The sequence below is a fragment of the Cyprinodon tularosa genome, unplaced genomic scaffold (genome assembly GCF_016077235.1).
Source record: "Cyprinodon tularosa strain WSP-4 unplaced genomic scaffold, ASM1607723v1 ctg46, whole genome shotgun sequence".
Lineage (NCBI taxonomy): Eukaryota > Metazoa > Chordata > Actinopteri > Cyprinodontiformes > Cyprinodontidae > Cyprinodon > Cyprinodon tularosa.
The window spans coordinates 2,312,996-2,327,990 of record NW_024039185.1 but is presented as its reverse complement, the minus strand read 5'-3'; the positions used below and the strand labels follow the sequence as shown (position 1 = coordinate 2,327,990).

Sequence of the window (14,995 nt, the reverse complement as noted above, 5' to 3'; positions counted from 1 at the left end):
TATGTTTCTGGAATTTTTGCCTGCCTGGAAGTGTAATTTGCTCCATGTGCCGTTAGGTAGAGAGGCTCTCAGTGTTGTCGCTTTACTGACAAGCAATCGGAAACTTTTGCTTAAAATGAGCATTCAAAAAACCTAGAAGAACAACATGATACATTGTTAGAACGATAGGACCTGTGCAAGCTTGTGATACATGTCTGTAATGCCAGTTTGATGTCTCCTACAACAGCAGAAAATCCTGTGGATTAAAGATTGTCATTGAAGCAGCTCTAAGCCATTTTGGGAATGTTGTCGAGTGAAATCTGTGTCAATGCCATTGGCTTGTCTATGCTTTTGCTGCACTCCTGCTGCTCGATTAGATTTTGAAATAGCAGTTCAAAGCTTAATTGATTAAGATTTTACTGTTTTTATTTTCAGAGAATCAATCAACTACACTCACTGGGCTTTTTGTGGAGAAGCCGGCAGAGAATGTGGTTGCTGTTGCAGGTCAGATACACTGATGTTTCCTGCTCACTCAGACTGGACTCTGGAAAACCCTGATGTGTAAAGTGTCAGGATTTATTGTAATGATTTTTGACTTGTGAACCGGCAGGATCGGATGTGACCTTCGTAGCCAAGGTGGACTCAAGTTCCCTGATGAGAAAACCCACTATGAAATGGCTGAAGGGAAAGTGGTTGGACCTTGGCAGCAAGGCTGGCAAACACTTGCAATTCAAAGAGACATATGACAGAAACACCAAGGTACGTGTGTGTCTCTGTATGTAAGCCCATAATGAATGTTGAATGTTTAAAATTTCATTGCATCACAAAAACAAACTTAGATATAATTTATTGGGATTTGATTTTAGTGTCATTTTGTTAACAGGGGGAAACAATATACATTTCTACAACAACACTATACATTGTTTTTAGTAAAATAGCTTTATCTCGGATTCAGATGAAGATCACAGATTTTTAAGCCTTAACAAAAATGTAATTTTATATTTAGCTCTGGACTTTTATTGAGCCATTCTACCACATGACCAGGGTTTTAGCTAAACCATTGTAAATGTGATGAATATGATTGTTGGAGCCTATTAAGAATTAGATTCATTTATCTTTTGCAAAATTATTAATGTTAAAGAGCTAAGGTTATGTGAATGGTAGAGTTATTGTTTATTTGTTTATGTATTTGTTTTGCTTTGACCCTCCTCCTTGTCAGTCCGCCTCCTGCTGAGATTAACAAGTAGAAGCAGCTGATGAGGTGGAGCTGATTGTTTGTTTGAAGGAGTGAGGAGTGCAACAGTTTTTTTCACACACATCACTTAACTTTATATTTGAATTTTTGTAAGTCAACTCTGAGAATATTTCTGTTATTTTTTATTAGTAAAGAAAACACCCTTATTTTGAAACAAGAAAATTCTCCACGAGTGCTTTTTGTTTTGTGAGTCGAAAAACCTCCTCCTAAGACTACTCTGGCAATTTTTGATTTTTTTGGAAACTTTTTTGATGCAAGAGTAGCCGCAACAAGTGAAAAAACTTCACTGATGACTTGAAGAAGAGCCTAAAGTCGGGAGCTGCCAGCCGATCACGCTCTGATGCGCAAAGAAAGCAGCCAGCGGGCCGTGAGTACAATCAGCTGACTGAGTTTATGAATGAAGGCGCCGCTGCGCTACAAAGAATGATCGATAACTACAGAAAGCAAAGCTGTTGATTTCAAAGAAGGATGCTTATTGATGAACTTACTTGAAAGTGAAAAGATCGGTGTGGTCATTAACAATGTTGGACCCTAAATCCACGCCTGCGTCTGAGAACATGTTAAAAGAGCGCGTCCTTTCGCGCAGAGGCAGATTGGGAGCCTGCACTAGAAAGATTAATGAAATAAAGGCTTTGATGACGGATGCAGGAAATATTCATGAAGTCAATGATTTAGTACAAGCATTTAAGGAAGCCGTGGATGAGTTTAAAAATGCTCATAGGTTGGTTCAAGAGCTCTTATCAGAGGACGAAAAGGAAAATGATTATAATGACTGGTTTGAGCCTCGAATAACTAACTTAAACTATTTTTTGAAAGATGTCGAAACATGGAAAAAAGACATTGTACAATCAACAATCAAACCATCAGACAGCATATCTAATGTATCAAAGAAATCAAAGTCATCTTCTTCCACATCCAGATCTTCCTCAGTCTCTTCAGAGTTAAAAAAGGCCAAAGCAGAACAGGCTGCTGCACTGGCACGAGTTGCTGCCTTGAAAGAAAAACATGCTTTACAAATGGAGGAAGCAAAATTAAAGTTAAAGATGGAGCAAATTGAGCTAGAAGCTGATCTTGCAGCATCAAATGCTAAAATAAAGACCTTGCAAAGTGTTGAGGTGGACCAGGAACCGTCTTTAGGTGACGGCATGAATGAATATTATAGCTCTCATCAAGAACCACATTCGATAGAGGGCAATGTGGAATTTATGCATTTAGGTGCTATACCAAAGACTCCACTTCAACGGACCATTTTGGAGAGATGTAAATCGTCTCCCAGTAGATTAAGGACAGCAGAGAATAAACCCCAAAATAGGAATCCCACTGAAAGTGAAACTGAAGCTGCAATTTATGATCATAACGCATCTGAAACTGCACAAGATTACCCAGAGGTGGCTGTTACTGCTGATAATGAAAATTTGAATGTTGTTATTCAAAGACAAAATGACATAGCAGAACTCATTGTCAGCCAGCAAAATCTGTCTTTGTTACCTCCAAGAAATATTTCTGTGTTTGATGGTAACCCATTAGAATACCAGTCTTTTATTCATGCATTTGAACAATTAATCGAAGACAAGACTAAAAATAATAAAGACAGACTGTATTATCTAGAACAATTTACATCTGGTTTGCCAAGAGATTTAGTTCGCAGTTGCTTACATATGGAAGGAAGTAAAGGCTACAGGGAAGCTAAACAACTATTAAAGGAACATTTTGGAAATGAGATGAAAGTTTCTGGAGCTTATTTGGATAAAGCCTTGAACTGGCCAGCAATTAAAGCTGAGGATGGAAAGATGCTGTATGCATATGCAATGTATTTGAGAGGATGTTGTAATGCAATGCAAGATTTACAGTACTTAGAGGAACTTGAAATCCCATCAAACTTAAGGCTGTTAGCATCCAAACTACCTTACAAACTGCGAGAAAGATGGCGAACCACAGCTTATGAAATACAACAGAAAACTGGCAGGAGAGTCAGATTTAAAGATCTTGTCAAGTTTGTGGAAAACCATGCTAACATGCTTTTGGATCCTTTGTTTGGAGACCTTCAAGACCAAACAACAACCAAAAAAACATGCCCAAGAGGCAAAGGTGAACTAAAATCAATTAGAGGTAAGAACAGTAGCTTTGCAACATCAATAGTTACAGAGAAAACAGGATGTGCTATAAAGCAATCCGTTTTGTCTCCACCACCTCCAGAATCCCCACCCATTGCCAATATCTCTCACTGTGGATTCTGCCAGGGAAAACACAACTTAGCTGACTGTCTGCGTTTTAAAGCAGAGTCGCATGATTGTAAAGTTGAATTTTTGAGAAGTCACGGATATTGCTTTGGTTGCCTACTTAAAGGTCATTTAAGCAAAAATTGTAAGAGGAGACTAACATGCCAAGTTTGTCGAATGAAACATCCAACAGTACTCCATATTAAAAGTGTAAACGTTTCAAAGCAGGACAGTCAAACGGAGATTGAAGAAACTCCCATAAGTAGTGCTCTTGTTTCAGCAGGTGATGTAAACGGGGCCGGGAAAGATTGTGCACTAGCCATTGTGCCTGTCCGTGTTAAGGTGGCAAAAGGGGACAAATATATTCAAACCTATGCTTTCCTTGACCCAGGCAGCACGGCAACGTTTTGTACTGAAAGATTGATGAACCGGCTAAATTTGAAAGGACGCAAAACAGAGATACTTCTGCGAACAATGGGACAGGAAAAGCCTGCAGGAATCTACGAGGTTAGAGGACTAGAGGTGGGAGATATTGATGGCTGCACATACTTGGACCTGCCGAAAGTTTACACACAGGATAATATACCTGTCTCAACAGAAAACATCATCACACAAGCTGACCTGGAGATGTGGCCTCATCTCAGGAGTGTCCCTTTAAAGAAAATCGAGGCAGACATTGAACTCCTCATTGGAACTGATGTTCCTCGAGCATTAGAGCCATGGAAAATAATAAACAGTCATGATAATGGACCGTATGCAGTGGAAACGGTACTTGGATGGGTGGTAACTGGACCACTTGGTGTTGATAGTACCACAGAATATGATGGGCCTATTGCAGTGTCCAGTAACAGAATTTCTGTTACTGAATTGAAGGATATGCTCATCAGACAATATAACCAGGATTTCTCTGAGAACCTGTATGAAGAGAAAAATGAGATGTCTGTTGAGGATAAGCGTTTTATGGAGATTGCTTCTGGCTCATTGTATATGAAAGATGGACACTACCACCTACCACTTCCTTTTAGAAACAAAGATAAAGTTATGCCTGATAACTATAAAATGGTTAAGGAACGCACACTGCACCTTATGAAAAAATTTAAGAAGGATAAGTTGTACACAGAAGAATACACATCCTTCATGGAGGACATTTTGAAAAAGGGCTATGCAGAAAAGGTTCCATTTGAGCAACTTTGCAGGAAGGATGGACATGTCTGGTACATTCCACATCATGGTGTTTACCATAAGCGAAAGCACAAACTGAGGGTGGTGTTTGACTGTACATCCTCATTTCAAGGAACCTCTCTGAACAAGGAGCTCCTCCAAGGCCCTGATTTAACAAACACCCTTATTGGGGTATTGTTAAGGTTTCGCCAAGAACCCATTGCAGTAATGGCAGACATTGAAGCAATGTTTTATCAAGTCTTTGTTGATGAAAATGACAGAGATTTGCTGAGGTTTCTGTGGTGGCCAGAAGGTTACATTAACAAACCTCTTGAGGTTTACAGGATGAAAGTTCACCTCTTTGGCTCTGTATCATCCCCAAGCATTGCTAATTTTGCTCTGCGTCAAACTGCTGCTGACAACCAGAAACATTATTCTGATGAAATTATCAAAACCATTAAAAGTAACTTTTATGTAGATGATTGCCTCCGATCAGTGGCAACAGTGAACCAGGCAATGAAGCTTGTCACAGATCTCACCAAAATTTGCAGTGAGGGAGGTTTTACATTAACAAAATGGGTCAGCAACAGCAATGAAGTGCTGGCAAGCATCCCTGAACATCACAGAGCTGGAGCATTCAAGGAACTAGATCTGGATAAAGAAAAGCTGAAAGAACAAATAACAGTTGAGTCTGCACTTGGACTCCACTGGGATACTCTCAGTGATACCTTCAGCTTTAAAGTCACCATCAGGAGTCGACCTGCTACCAGAAGAGGTATACTCTCCACAGTGAGTTCAGTATACGACCCATTAGGATTCCTTTCTCCTTTCATCTTGAAAGCCAAACAGTTACTTCAGGAACTCTGCAAATCCAAGTATGGATGGGATAATGTCATTCCCCAGGAATTTGCAAAGCCTTGGCAAAGATGGCTCAAGGAGTTAAATCTGCTACATGACTTTCAAGTTGCAAGATGCATGAAGCCTGAAAACTTTGATCCCGTGGAAACTGCTGAACTGCATCACTTTTGTGATGCAAGTGAGTCAGGCTATGGTACAGTAAGCTACCTCAGATTAACAAATCACCAAGGTCAAATCCATATCTGCTTTATATTTGGAAAAGCTAGAGTGGCACCTCTAAAGCAGATGACCATACCCAGACTGGAACTAACAGCAGCAACATTGGCTGTTAAGGTGGATCGAATGCTAAAGAAGGAGCTGCATTTACCACTTTCTGATTCAACTTTCTGGACAGATAGTACCTCTGTCTTGAAATATATTCACAATCAAACTAAAAGATTTCACACTTTTGTATCCAACAGGATTGCTGTAATCCATGACCTCTCCCACACCAGCCAGTGGAGATACATAAGTTCAAAAGTCAACCCAGCCGACGACGCATCAAGAGGGCTATATGTAGAATCTTTCTTAAGATCAAAATGGCTGACTGGTCCTGAATATCTCAGCAGAGAAAAAGGAACATGGCCGAAACACACAGAAGGTCTGAAAGAAATACCAGCGAACGATCCAGAAGTGAGAAAGGAGATCACAGTTAACAGTGTGATAATGGAGGATCAACATCCAATATGCAAGATGATAAAGTATCATTCATCATGGAACCGACTTCAGAAGTCTGTAGCCTGGGTATTAAAGGTTAAAAGACATCTTCTACTGCTAAGCCAGCAAAGAAAAAGTCAAACTCACCTGTCTTCAGAAGTGATGAAAAAGTTGGAAAATCAACACGAGACGCAATACTTATCAGTGGAGGACATGCAGAATGCAGAGAAAGCAATCATTTGTTTTGAACAAGAACGCCACTTTCACTGTGAATTTACTTGCTTGGAACAAGGCAAACCTCTCAGTTCAAGAAGTACCATCCTCAAACTGGATCCGATGCTCGATGGTGGCATCTTGAGAGTTGGTGGTAGGATAAACAAAAGCGCAATGCCATTCCACCAGAAAAACCCGATCATTCTACCTAAAGGTTCACATTTATCTAACCTCATCCTACAACAAATTCATCACCAAGTTGGACATTCAGGAAGGAGCCACATGCTCTCCAAGCTAAGGCAGAAATTCTGGCTCCCTCATGCAAACTCCTTAGCCAGAAAAATCATCAAGAGCTGTGTATTCTGTAGACGCATGCAGGCAAAACCTGGTGAACAGAAGATGTCAGACCTTCCTGAGGACCGTTTATTTCCAGACCTACCTCCTTTCAGTCATGTTGGCATTGACTACTTTGGTCCTATTGAAGTAAAAAGGGGACGAGCTCAGGTGAAACGATGGGGCGTCATATTCACCTGTCTGGTGAGTCGAGCTGTCCACCTAGAGATGGCAAACTTCTTAACAACAGATTCATGCATAAATGCTATACGCAGATTCATCTGCAGAAGAGGATCAGTGATGAGCATCAGAACAGACTGTGGGACAAACTTTGTGGGAGTACAAAAGGAATTACAAGAAGCATTAAAAGAGCTAAATCATCAGAAAATCCAAAAGACCCTTTTAGTAGAGGGAATAAAATGGATTTTTAACCCACCTTTTGGGGCTCACCATGGTGGAGTCTGGGAAAGACTAATACGTCTAATCAAGAAGACCCTCACATCTGTCCTTAGGGAACAAACACTGGATGATGAAACCCTGTCAACAGCACTATGTGAAGTGGAAGCCATCCTAAATGACAGGCCAATAACTTCAGTGTCGAATGACCCTAATGATTTAGAACCACTAACACCAAACCATTTACTCCAGCTGAAAGGAAAAGCAACCTTACCACCAGGAGTCTTTGAGAAAACAGATCAATATTCAAGAAGAAGATGGAGACAATCACAGTATCTTGCAGATCTTTTCTGGAGACGTTGGACAAGGGAGTATCTTCCACTTATGCAAGAACGAAGCAAGTGGAACAGCAAAAGGAGGAACTTCAGCCCTGGAGATCTGGTTGTTATTGTGGATAACTCAGCACCAAGGAGCGCATGGACAATGGGTCGTGTGATAAGGATTTTTCCAGATGCCAAAGGTTTTGTTAGAAGCGTTTTGGTTAAAACCAAAGCCAAAGTCATCCAGCGACCAATAGATAAGCTCTGTCTTTTAATGGAGGCAGCTGGATGAAATAAGACTTTCTATGGACTGCTTTAAGCATTAGAAATGTTGAGAAGCTCTAGGTAACATTTATGGACAAAAGAATGAAGTTTATGTAATGTTTTTGCTAGATGTTAGGCTCCTGTGAATATTATTTTTGTAATTGTTATTTTGCTAAGGCTAACAATTAGGGGCCGGGATGTTGGAGCCTATTAAGAATTAGATTCATTTATCTTTTGCAAAATTATTAATGTTAAAGAGCTAAGGTTATGTGAATGGTAGAGTTATTGTTTATTTGTTTATGTATTTGTTTTGCTTTGACCCTCCTCCTTGTCAGTCCGCCTCCTGCTGAGATTAACAAGTAGAAGCAGCTGATGAGGTGGAGCTGATTGTTTGTTTGAAGGAGTGAGGAGTGCAACAGTTTTTTTCACACACATCACTTAACTTTATATTTGAATTTTTGTAAGTCAACTCTGAGAATATTTCTGTTATTTTTTATTAGTAAAGAAAACACCCTTATTTTGAAACAAGAAAATTCTCCACGAGTGCTTTTTGTTTTGTGAGTCGAAAAACCTCCTCCTAAGACTACTCTGGCAATTTTTGATTTTTTTGGAAACTTTTTGATGCAAGAGTAGCCGCAACAATGATATTCCAATGAATCTCAGGACTTCTGCAGTCTCTAAGGAGTTTTCAAATTACCTTAGATTAAGATCTGTGTATCACCCCCCTGCTTGAACAAGCTTTATGCACCTACTGAAGGAAAAAAATCCCACAGCTTGATGTAGCCATCACCATGTTTAATTTTAGTGATATTCAGGCATGATTATCCCAACACAAACCATTGAGAGAACTTTCACATTTAGTCTCATCTGACCAGGGGAATAGCTTCCACATATGGACCCACATGGCTTGTGCAGTCCTGATTCTCATTGCTTTCTTGAAACCCTTTCTTCTCCTTGCCTTTTTTCTGAAAATATTTCTGGAGAGTACAACTAATAGTATCTACTTCTTCTACCACCTCAGCTATTAACATTTTCAAGTCCCCCAAAGTTGCTTGACCACTGCAACTTCTCTTATAAATCAAAACAAACCTACCAAGACAGCGGAGGTCTCTCTCTTGGCAGGTTTGTAGTTGGGCCATCCTCTCTTTATGTTACGGAGATGGACTAACAGAGCTGAGTAAGTTAATCATAGCTTAATATAAGGCTTTTGAATCCAATCTTGCTAAAAAATTCTAAACAATCTGTAATCTCTGCTCTTGATCTTGATTGTTGACCAATTTAACCTAATAAGATAACTTCCAAAGTCATGTTTAATGCAGACAAACCATCTTATTTAGGTAGTATCAGAGTAATAGGCACTGAATGTACAAAACACTTTTCAGAATTATGTTTCTAAAATCCAAAAATTAAACTGTAAATAGTTCTTGTCTTGATATGTAACATAAAATCCAACTGGAAGTCAATGAAACTTTACGATTTAATGAGATAAAATGTAAAAATTTCAACGGACATGAATAGCTTTTGACAATCCCTGTATCTAACGGACTGTCTTCTTTCCTCTCAAGATCTACACATATGAAATGAAGATTGTCAAAGTGGTGGCTGGAGATGCTGGAGGCTATAGGTGTGAGGTGACATCTAAAGACAAGTGTGACAGCTCCACCTTTGAGATCACTGTGGAGGGTGAGTGAAAATGGACCCTGGCCTGCTTTGAGCTGCTGCGGATTGTACATGCATTACAGTTTTGATCCCGTCCGACAATAATGTGCCTTGTCTGCAACTTCTCTTGTTACAGCTGCACATCAGGAGGACCAAGCAGATATTTTGTCTGCGTTCAAAAGAGCGTGAGTGCTTCAGGGATTTTAATTTAGTCTGTGTTTGCAGTCACAGTGTGGGAATATGTGGACTTGTATTCTATTTATAATGTTTTTAACTTGAGTGAGCATGGAATTGAGCTTTTTTGACTAGCTCTGAGTGTTATTTGATTAATGTTAACTTTGTGAACTTAGTTTTATATGCAGTTTGTTTCTACAAACGCAGTGATGCTGGAGAGGATGAGGGAGACCTGGATTTCAGTGCCCTACTGAAAGCTGCTAAAAAGTAAAACAAAAAGCTTAATTAAATTTGCAGTCTTCTCTAATAAATGCAATTAGTTTTTAAGTAAAATATTATTTTCCATTACTAACAGGAAGAAGAGGGCTGAGAAAACGGAGCCGGAGATTGATGTGTGGGAGTTGCTTAAAAGTGCCCATCCAAGCGAATACGAGAAAATCGCCTTTCAGTATGGCATCACTGACTTGAGAGGCATGCTGAAGCGTCTAAAAAAGATGAAAGAAGTGCAGAAGCCTAGTGAGGGTAAGTGAGGCAAGGCTGGAGGAGGGGCTGAGAGGGAAAGACCTGCAGAGGTGGTGTACAGCTAAAATGAAATAAGGGGCTACAGTGGAAACTAACATTCTTCTAAACTTATAAGTTCTCTTTTTATGTGATTTCCCAGCTTTCCTGAAGAGGCTTGAGTCTTGTTACTCCGTGGAAAAGGGCAAGAAAATCGTCATGTCGTGTGAGGTTCTTGATCCTAATGTCCAGGTCAAATGGTTGAAGAATGGCCAGGAGATCAAGCCATCAGCCAAGTACATATTGCAAAGCATTACATACTGTAGATCACACAAGTTCATTTTGATCTGTTCTCTATGTTAAAAATACATTTTAAATCTTTAACTGAAACTTTTCCTTCTCTGTTGCTCCTTGCACCATGGAGTCAAAATAATCCTTTTGAAATGGACTTAATGGGGAGTGCTTTAAAAATATCAAGCTCATATTACCTTGCAACAACTTTGCATTTGGAGATGCTTCCTTCGTCACTAGGTTTTATTTTTAGTCAGTAGAAAGGAGATCATATGTCCCCCAAGAAAACCAATTCACTCATGCATGTAAACAAAAAACCATTACTACAAATCCTTTCCAAAGTATTCAGCTTCATTGGTCAACACATTTTATGGTATTGTTTAGGATTTAATTTGAAGGACCAACACAGAAAACTAACTTATGAAGGGCAAAACTAATCACTTTTATTCCTCAAATGAAAAGATAAAAAGTATAGTGTGCATTTGTATTTAGCCTCTTGAGCCAGTGCTACTTTTCACTGCATAAGTGAATACCATCTACCAACTTTGCAAATTGAGAGTTGTTTGCAAAACATCTGCAGCTTAGCTAAATAGGATGACAACCATTCTGAGCATAATGTCCAAGTCTTAGCACAAATTCAAATCAGTCTGTGGCCCTGGCTGTAAATTCAGGGTTGTTGTCTACACCCCTATTCTTTATTACGTCAACTCTGATAGACTGTATAGATGAACATTCCTACAGTGGGGAGTGTGCTTTAAATGCACTGATAGAGTAGCAAAAATATTTTTTGGTGACCAAAGCAGTGTCTGTACTGCATACTGTATTTGCGGTCTCCTCCTTGGTTTGCAGAATATCATACCAATGGCCTTTTACTTCTTGCTATTCTGCAGTAGAAGCACAATATGTAGACTTCACAGCTAATGGTGTAATAATGTCCTGTCAGATTCTTTCACCTAAGCTGGATCTCTCTGGAGATCATCTGCAGCTACTAAATCTAAGAAGCTGCTCTGCCCAGTCCTGGTAGGTTTGCCGCCATCAGCTTATGTTAAATTTAATTCTAGAAACTAAACTAGTTACTTCTGGAACCAAATGGCTTCCCTGGATTTTATCTTGGAAATGCACACCATGCTTTTTTTTCTTTTTGGTACTAAATTTAAAAACTGTGTTATAGTTTCCCTCCACTTCGGAATTATGCCCAACTGTGTTGGACTTTCAGATCTCTTGATTCTTGTGGTTAAATTTTTAACAATTTAAAAGGTAAAAGGATATGAATCTTTACAAGGCATTTCCATTTTAATGCTTTCAAGCCAAAAAAAATTAAGACAGAAAAATAAATTCTTATGCATCTGATGGAAAGAAGCTTTTTTAAGAACAGTCTGTTTCAACACCTCATCTCTCATCTCACCAGGTATGTCATGGAGGCCGTTGGTAACGTCCGAACTCTCACCATCAATAAGTCAAATCTGTCTGATGATGCTGCATATGAGTGTGTGGTTGGAGACGACAAGTGTTCCACTGAGGTGTATGTCAAAGGTGCATAATCTACTTTTGTTTTAACATATTTAATCATTATTGATTAAATGATACCTAAGGAAAATCATAAACCTGATTCCATAATGGTATATCTAGAGCCCCCCATCACCATCACCAAGCTTATGGATGACTATCACGTAGTTGTGGGAGAAAGAGTGGAGTTTGAGATTGAAGTGTCTGAGGAGGGAGCTCATGTCATGTGGTCAGTAAACATCACTATTTTCATTTTAATGCAAAATCCAATGACAAAGCTTCTCACTTGCTAATGGCTGATTAACATATAAGAAACAAGATTTCACAAAGTTAAATAAAAATATATAATCATCAACATCCATTATTTTAACTTTGTTTTATAAACTTAAAGGTTCTTTGAGGACCAGGAGCTTATTAAAGACAAAGAGTCAACAAAATATCGATTCAAGAAGGATGGGAAAAAGCACACACTTATCATCCAGGAGGCCACTCTGGATGATGCTGGAATGTACCATGCCTGGACAAACGGAGGGCACACCAAAGGAGAGCTGGAAGTGGAAGGTACAGGAAAAATCTTATATTTCACTCACCCGCCTTTATTTCTGCTTAAAGTTAATGAAAACATTTCATTAAGGATAGAAATAATGTTTAACCAATAAAAAAAAACATTTTCATATAATATTTTGAGCTTAATTAACTGTTTTAAAGCTACTTAAATGTGTTCAGAAGTTACTTTTGACAGACTGATTAACTTCACAGGAATGTATATTCTAATTTATTACATATGACTTTAAATAGGTTATACCATTTAGTTCAGTAGATGAAGCTTAACGGAACCATTGGACTAAACTAACTGATGTTATGAGTCTGCAAAAGTAGTTATGCCCCTCTAACTTTTCTACATTTTTTGTATTACAACAAAAAGTGACACATTAGATCAGAGCAAGGTTTAAACTTATGGTCTACATGAATGATTGATATTTGTGGTGGAGGTGGTGGTAGCATCATATTGCAGGGATGCTTTTCTTCCACAAATTGATTATCTTTTTCAACCTGTCCTGTAACAAAATAAGTTTGTAAATGCCCAAAGCTGCTAGATATTTGCCTAACTGATATTCGTCTGCAATGGCAGAAAAGGGTGTCTAAGTTTTTGTGCTGGGTTTAGGGGGATTTTAGTTAGGGTGATCAATGTAAAATGATATGAATGCAAATGCAAACACTTTTTAGGTTTGAACAATTTATTTTCAGTTGTCACATTTGTGCTTCTTTTAATGATCTTTGAACTTACTCCACATGATAACTTAAACTGAAAATTGCTGTTAAAACATGATCAATTTTAAAAAGCTATTGAGGTACTGAGTAATTGCAAGGAACTGTATGGACTATCACCAAAGCCTTACTCAATCTTCCAAAAACTAAATGAGTCAGTTTTCAGCATGGCTGTTTTTTCAGGAGTTTTTCCCTTGCCTATTCAGAAAAGGAGCTTGAGGTCCTGCAGGACATTGCTGACCTGACAGTCAGAGCTACAGACCAGGCCATGTTCAAGTGTGAAGTGTCCGATGACAAGGTCACAGGGAAGTGGTTCAAAGATGGAGTGGAGGTGTTGCCAAGTGAGCGCATAAAGATGACTCACGTCGGAAGGTGAGAAAAACAGCGTGTGCACAAAGCATTATTGGATTGTTGTTAAAAGTTGCTGCTTTGTCTAACTTCTTGTTGCATAATCCTTGTTTTAGGTTTCACCGGCTGATTATTGAAGATGTGAAGCCAGAGGACGCAGGAGACTACACATTTGTTCCTGATGGATACGCTCTATCACTGTCTGCTAAACTAAACTTTCTGGGTGAGGAGGATGAAAATCTTTTCAAAGCTATTAAGTTTGTCTATCATATTACAAATATAAAACTCTTCAACTTCTTTTTTCTCTTTCAAAACAGAAATTAAGATTGACTATGTACCAAGGCAAGGTAGGAGTCTTGATTTCACCCAAACAGAACATAATCTCAGTTGTTTTGCTCAGTCGCTTTATTATATCAGTGCATCTTGTGTTTTTGTTTGTTTTGTTTTTAAACAGATCCACCTAAGATCCACCTGGACACAACAGGAAACATGGTGTCTCAGAATACCATTATTGTGGTGGCAGGCAACAAGCTTCGCCTGGATGTGGAGATCACAGGAGAGCCCGCACCCACTGTGGTTTGGTCCAAAGGAGAGGAGGTAAAGATCTCACAATAGTCACTGTACAGTAAGCCAGTAGTTCCCAATTTTTGTAGCATCCAATCCCAAATTAACACCGACATGTGACTCCAAGCATTGCTTTAGTAAAGAAGCATTAACAGCAAGTTAATTAAAAGGGATGTAATTGCTGTGCAAATTCTTGATAAAAAAAGAGGTTAAAGTCAAGTCATCTTATCCTAGCTTTAGAATAGAATAGAAATAGAATATAAAATCCCTTTTTTGTCCTACAATGGGAAAATTGTGGTGTTACAGCAGCAAAGGCCTTACAGCAAAAGTAGTCACACTAATGTAGACCTTAAAAAGTGTATTAAAAAATAGAATAGGTGACTGAGTTAAAAAAAAAATACTGTTCTGTACAGTTTGTTACAAAATAAATACTGTGCATCTGGAGAATAAATAATCAATATACAGCTGTGGACATTTTTACAGTAATGAATATGTGAATATAGCAGCAACACCAGAGATGTGCAAAAAGACATCAGCATGTTATATAAGTGACCAAGACAGAGAAAATAAGCATGAATGTAACAACTTATTGAGGTTGTTGGGAACAGTGATGGTTATAAAATCCTACAGCTGCTGGGAGGAAGGTTCTGTGATAATGCTCCCTGGTGCATTTAGGGTGCAGCAGTCATGTATAAACCATCTTTATATATTTTATTGAGGTAAATAAGAATTTAGACCTGTTAAACTGAATTAATAGGCAGTTGATGTTACTGGTTTCCATTAATTTGTGTATTTTAGGCAATCACAGCAACTGAAGGACGGGTAAGGGTGGAGTCCAGGAAAGACCTCAGTTGCTTTGTCATTGAGGGTGCTGAGAGAGCTGATGAGGGCAACTACAACATCTGTGTAACAAACCCTGCAGGGGAAGACAAGGCAATGATATTTGTTAAAATTGTGGGTAAGGGAACATTGTCATGCAGGACTTTCTGGTG

The 14,995-nt window shown here is 38.8% G+C and overlaps 1 protein-coding gene across 4 annotated transcripts in view; it reads left to right on the top strand.

Annotated features, from left to right (window-relative positions):
- Nucleotides 1–14,995, top strand: part of mybpc2b (myosin binding protein Cb) — a 38,237-nt gene that overhangs the window by 17,709 nt on the left and 5,533 nt on the right. For all 4 annotated transcript variants that reach the window (XM_038300959.1, XM_038300958.1, XM_038300955.1 and 1 more), the window contains 15 exons: nucleotides 415–483; nucleotides 590–738; nucleotides 9,260–9,377; nucleotides 9,490–9,538; nucleotides 9,735–9,794; nucleotides 9,883–10,049; nucleotides 10,189–10,321; nucleotides 11,725–11,849; nucleotides 11,946–12,051; nucleotides 12,214–12,383; nucleotides 13,298–13,463; nucleotides 13,556–13,662; nucleotides 13,757–13,786; nucleotides 13,894–14,036; nucleotides 14,802–14,961. In XM_038300959.1, coding sequence (XP_038156887.1) covers nucleotides 415–483; nucleotides 590–738; nucleotides 9,260–9,377; nucleotides 9,490–9,538; nucleotides 9,735–9,794; nucleotides 9,883–10,049; nucleotides 10,189–10,321; nucleotides 11,725–11,849; nucleotides 11,946–12,051; nucleotides 12,214–12,383; nucleotides 13,298–13,463; nucleotides 13,556–13,662; nucleotides 13,757–13,786; nucleotides 13,894–14,036; nucleotides 14,802–14,961 — 1,752 coding nt within the window. The remainder of the gene's footprint in view (nucleotides 1–414; nucleotides 484–589; nucleotides 739–9,259; nucleotides 9,378–9,489; nucleotides 9,539–9,734; nucleotides 9,795–9,882; nucleotides 10,050–10,188; nucleotides 10,322–11,724; nucleotides 11,850–11,945; nucleotides 12,052–12,213; nucleotides 12,384–13,297; nucleotides 13,464–13,555; nucleotides 13,663–13,756; nucleotides 13,787–13,893; nucleotides 14,037–14,801; nucleotides 14,962–14,995) is intronic.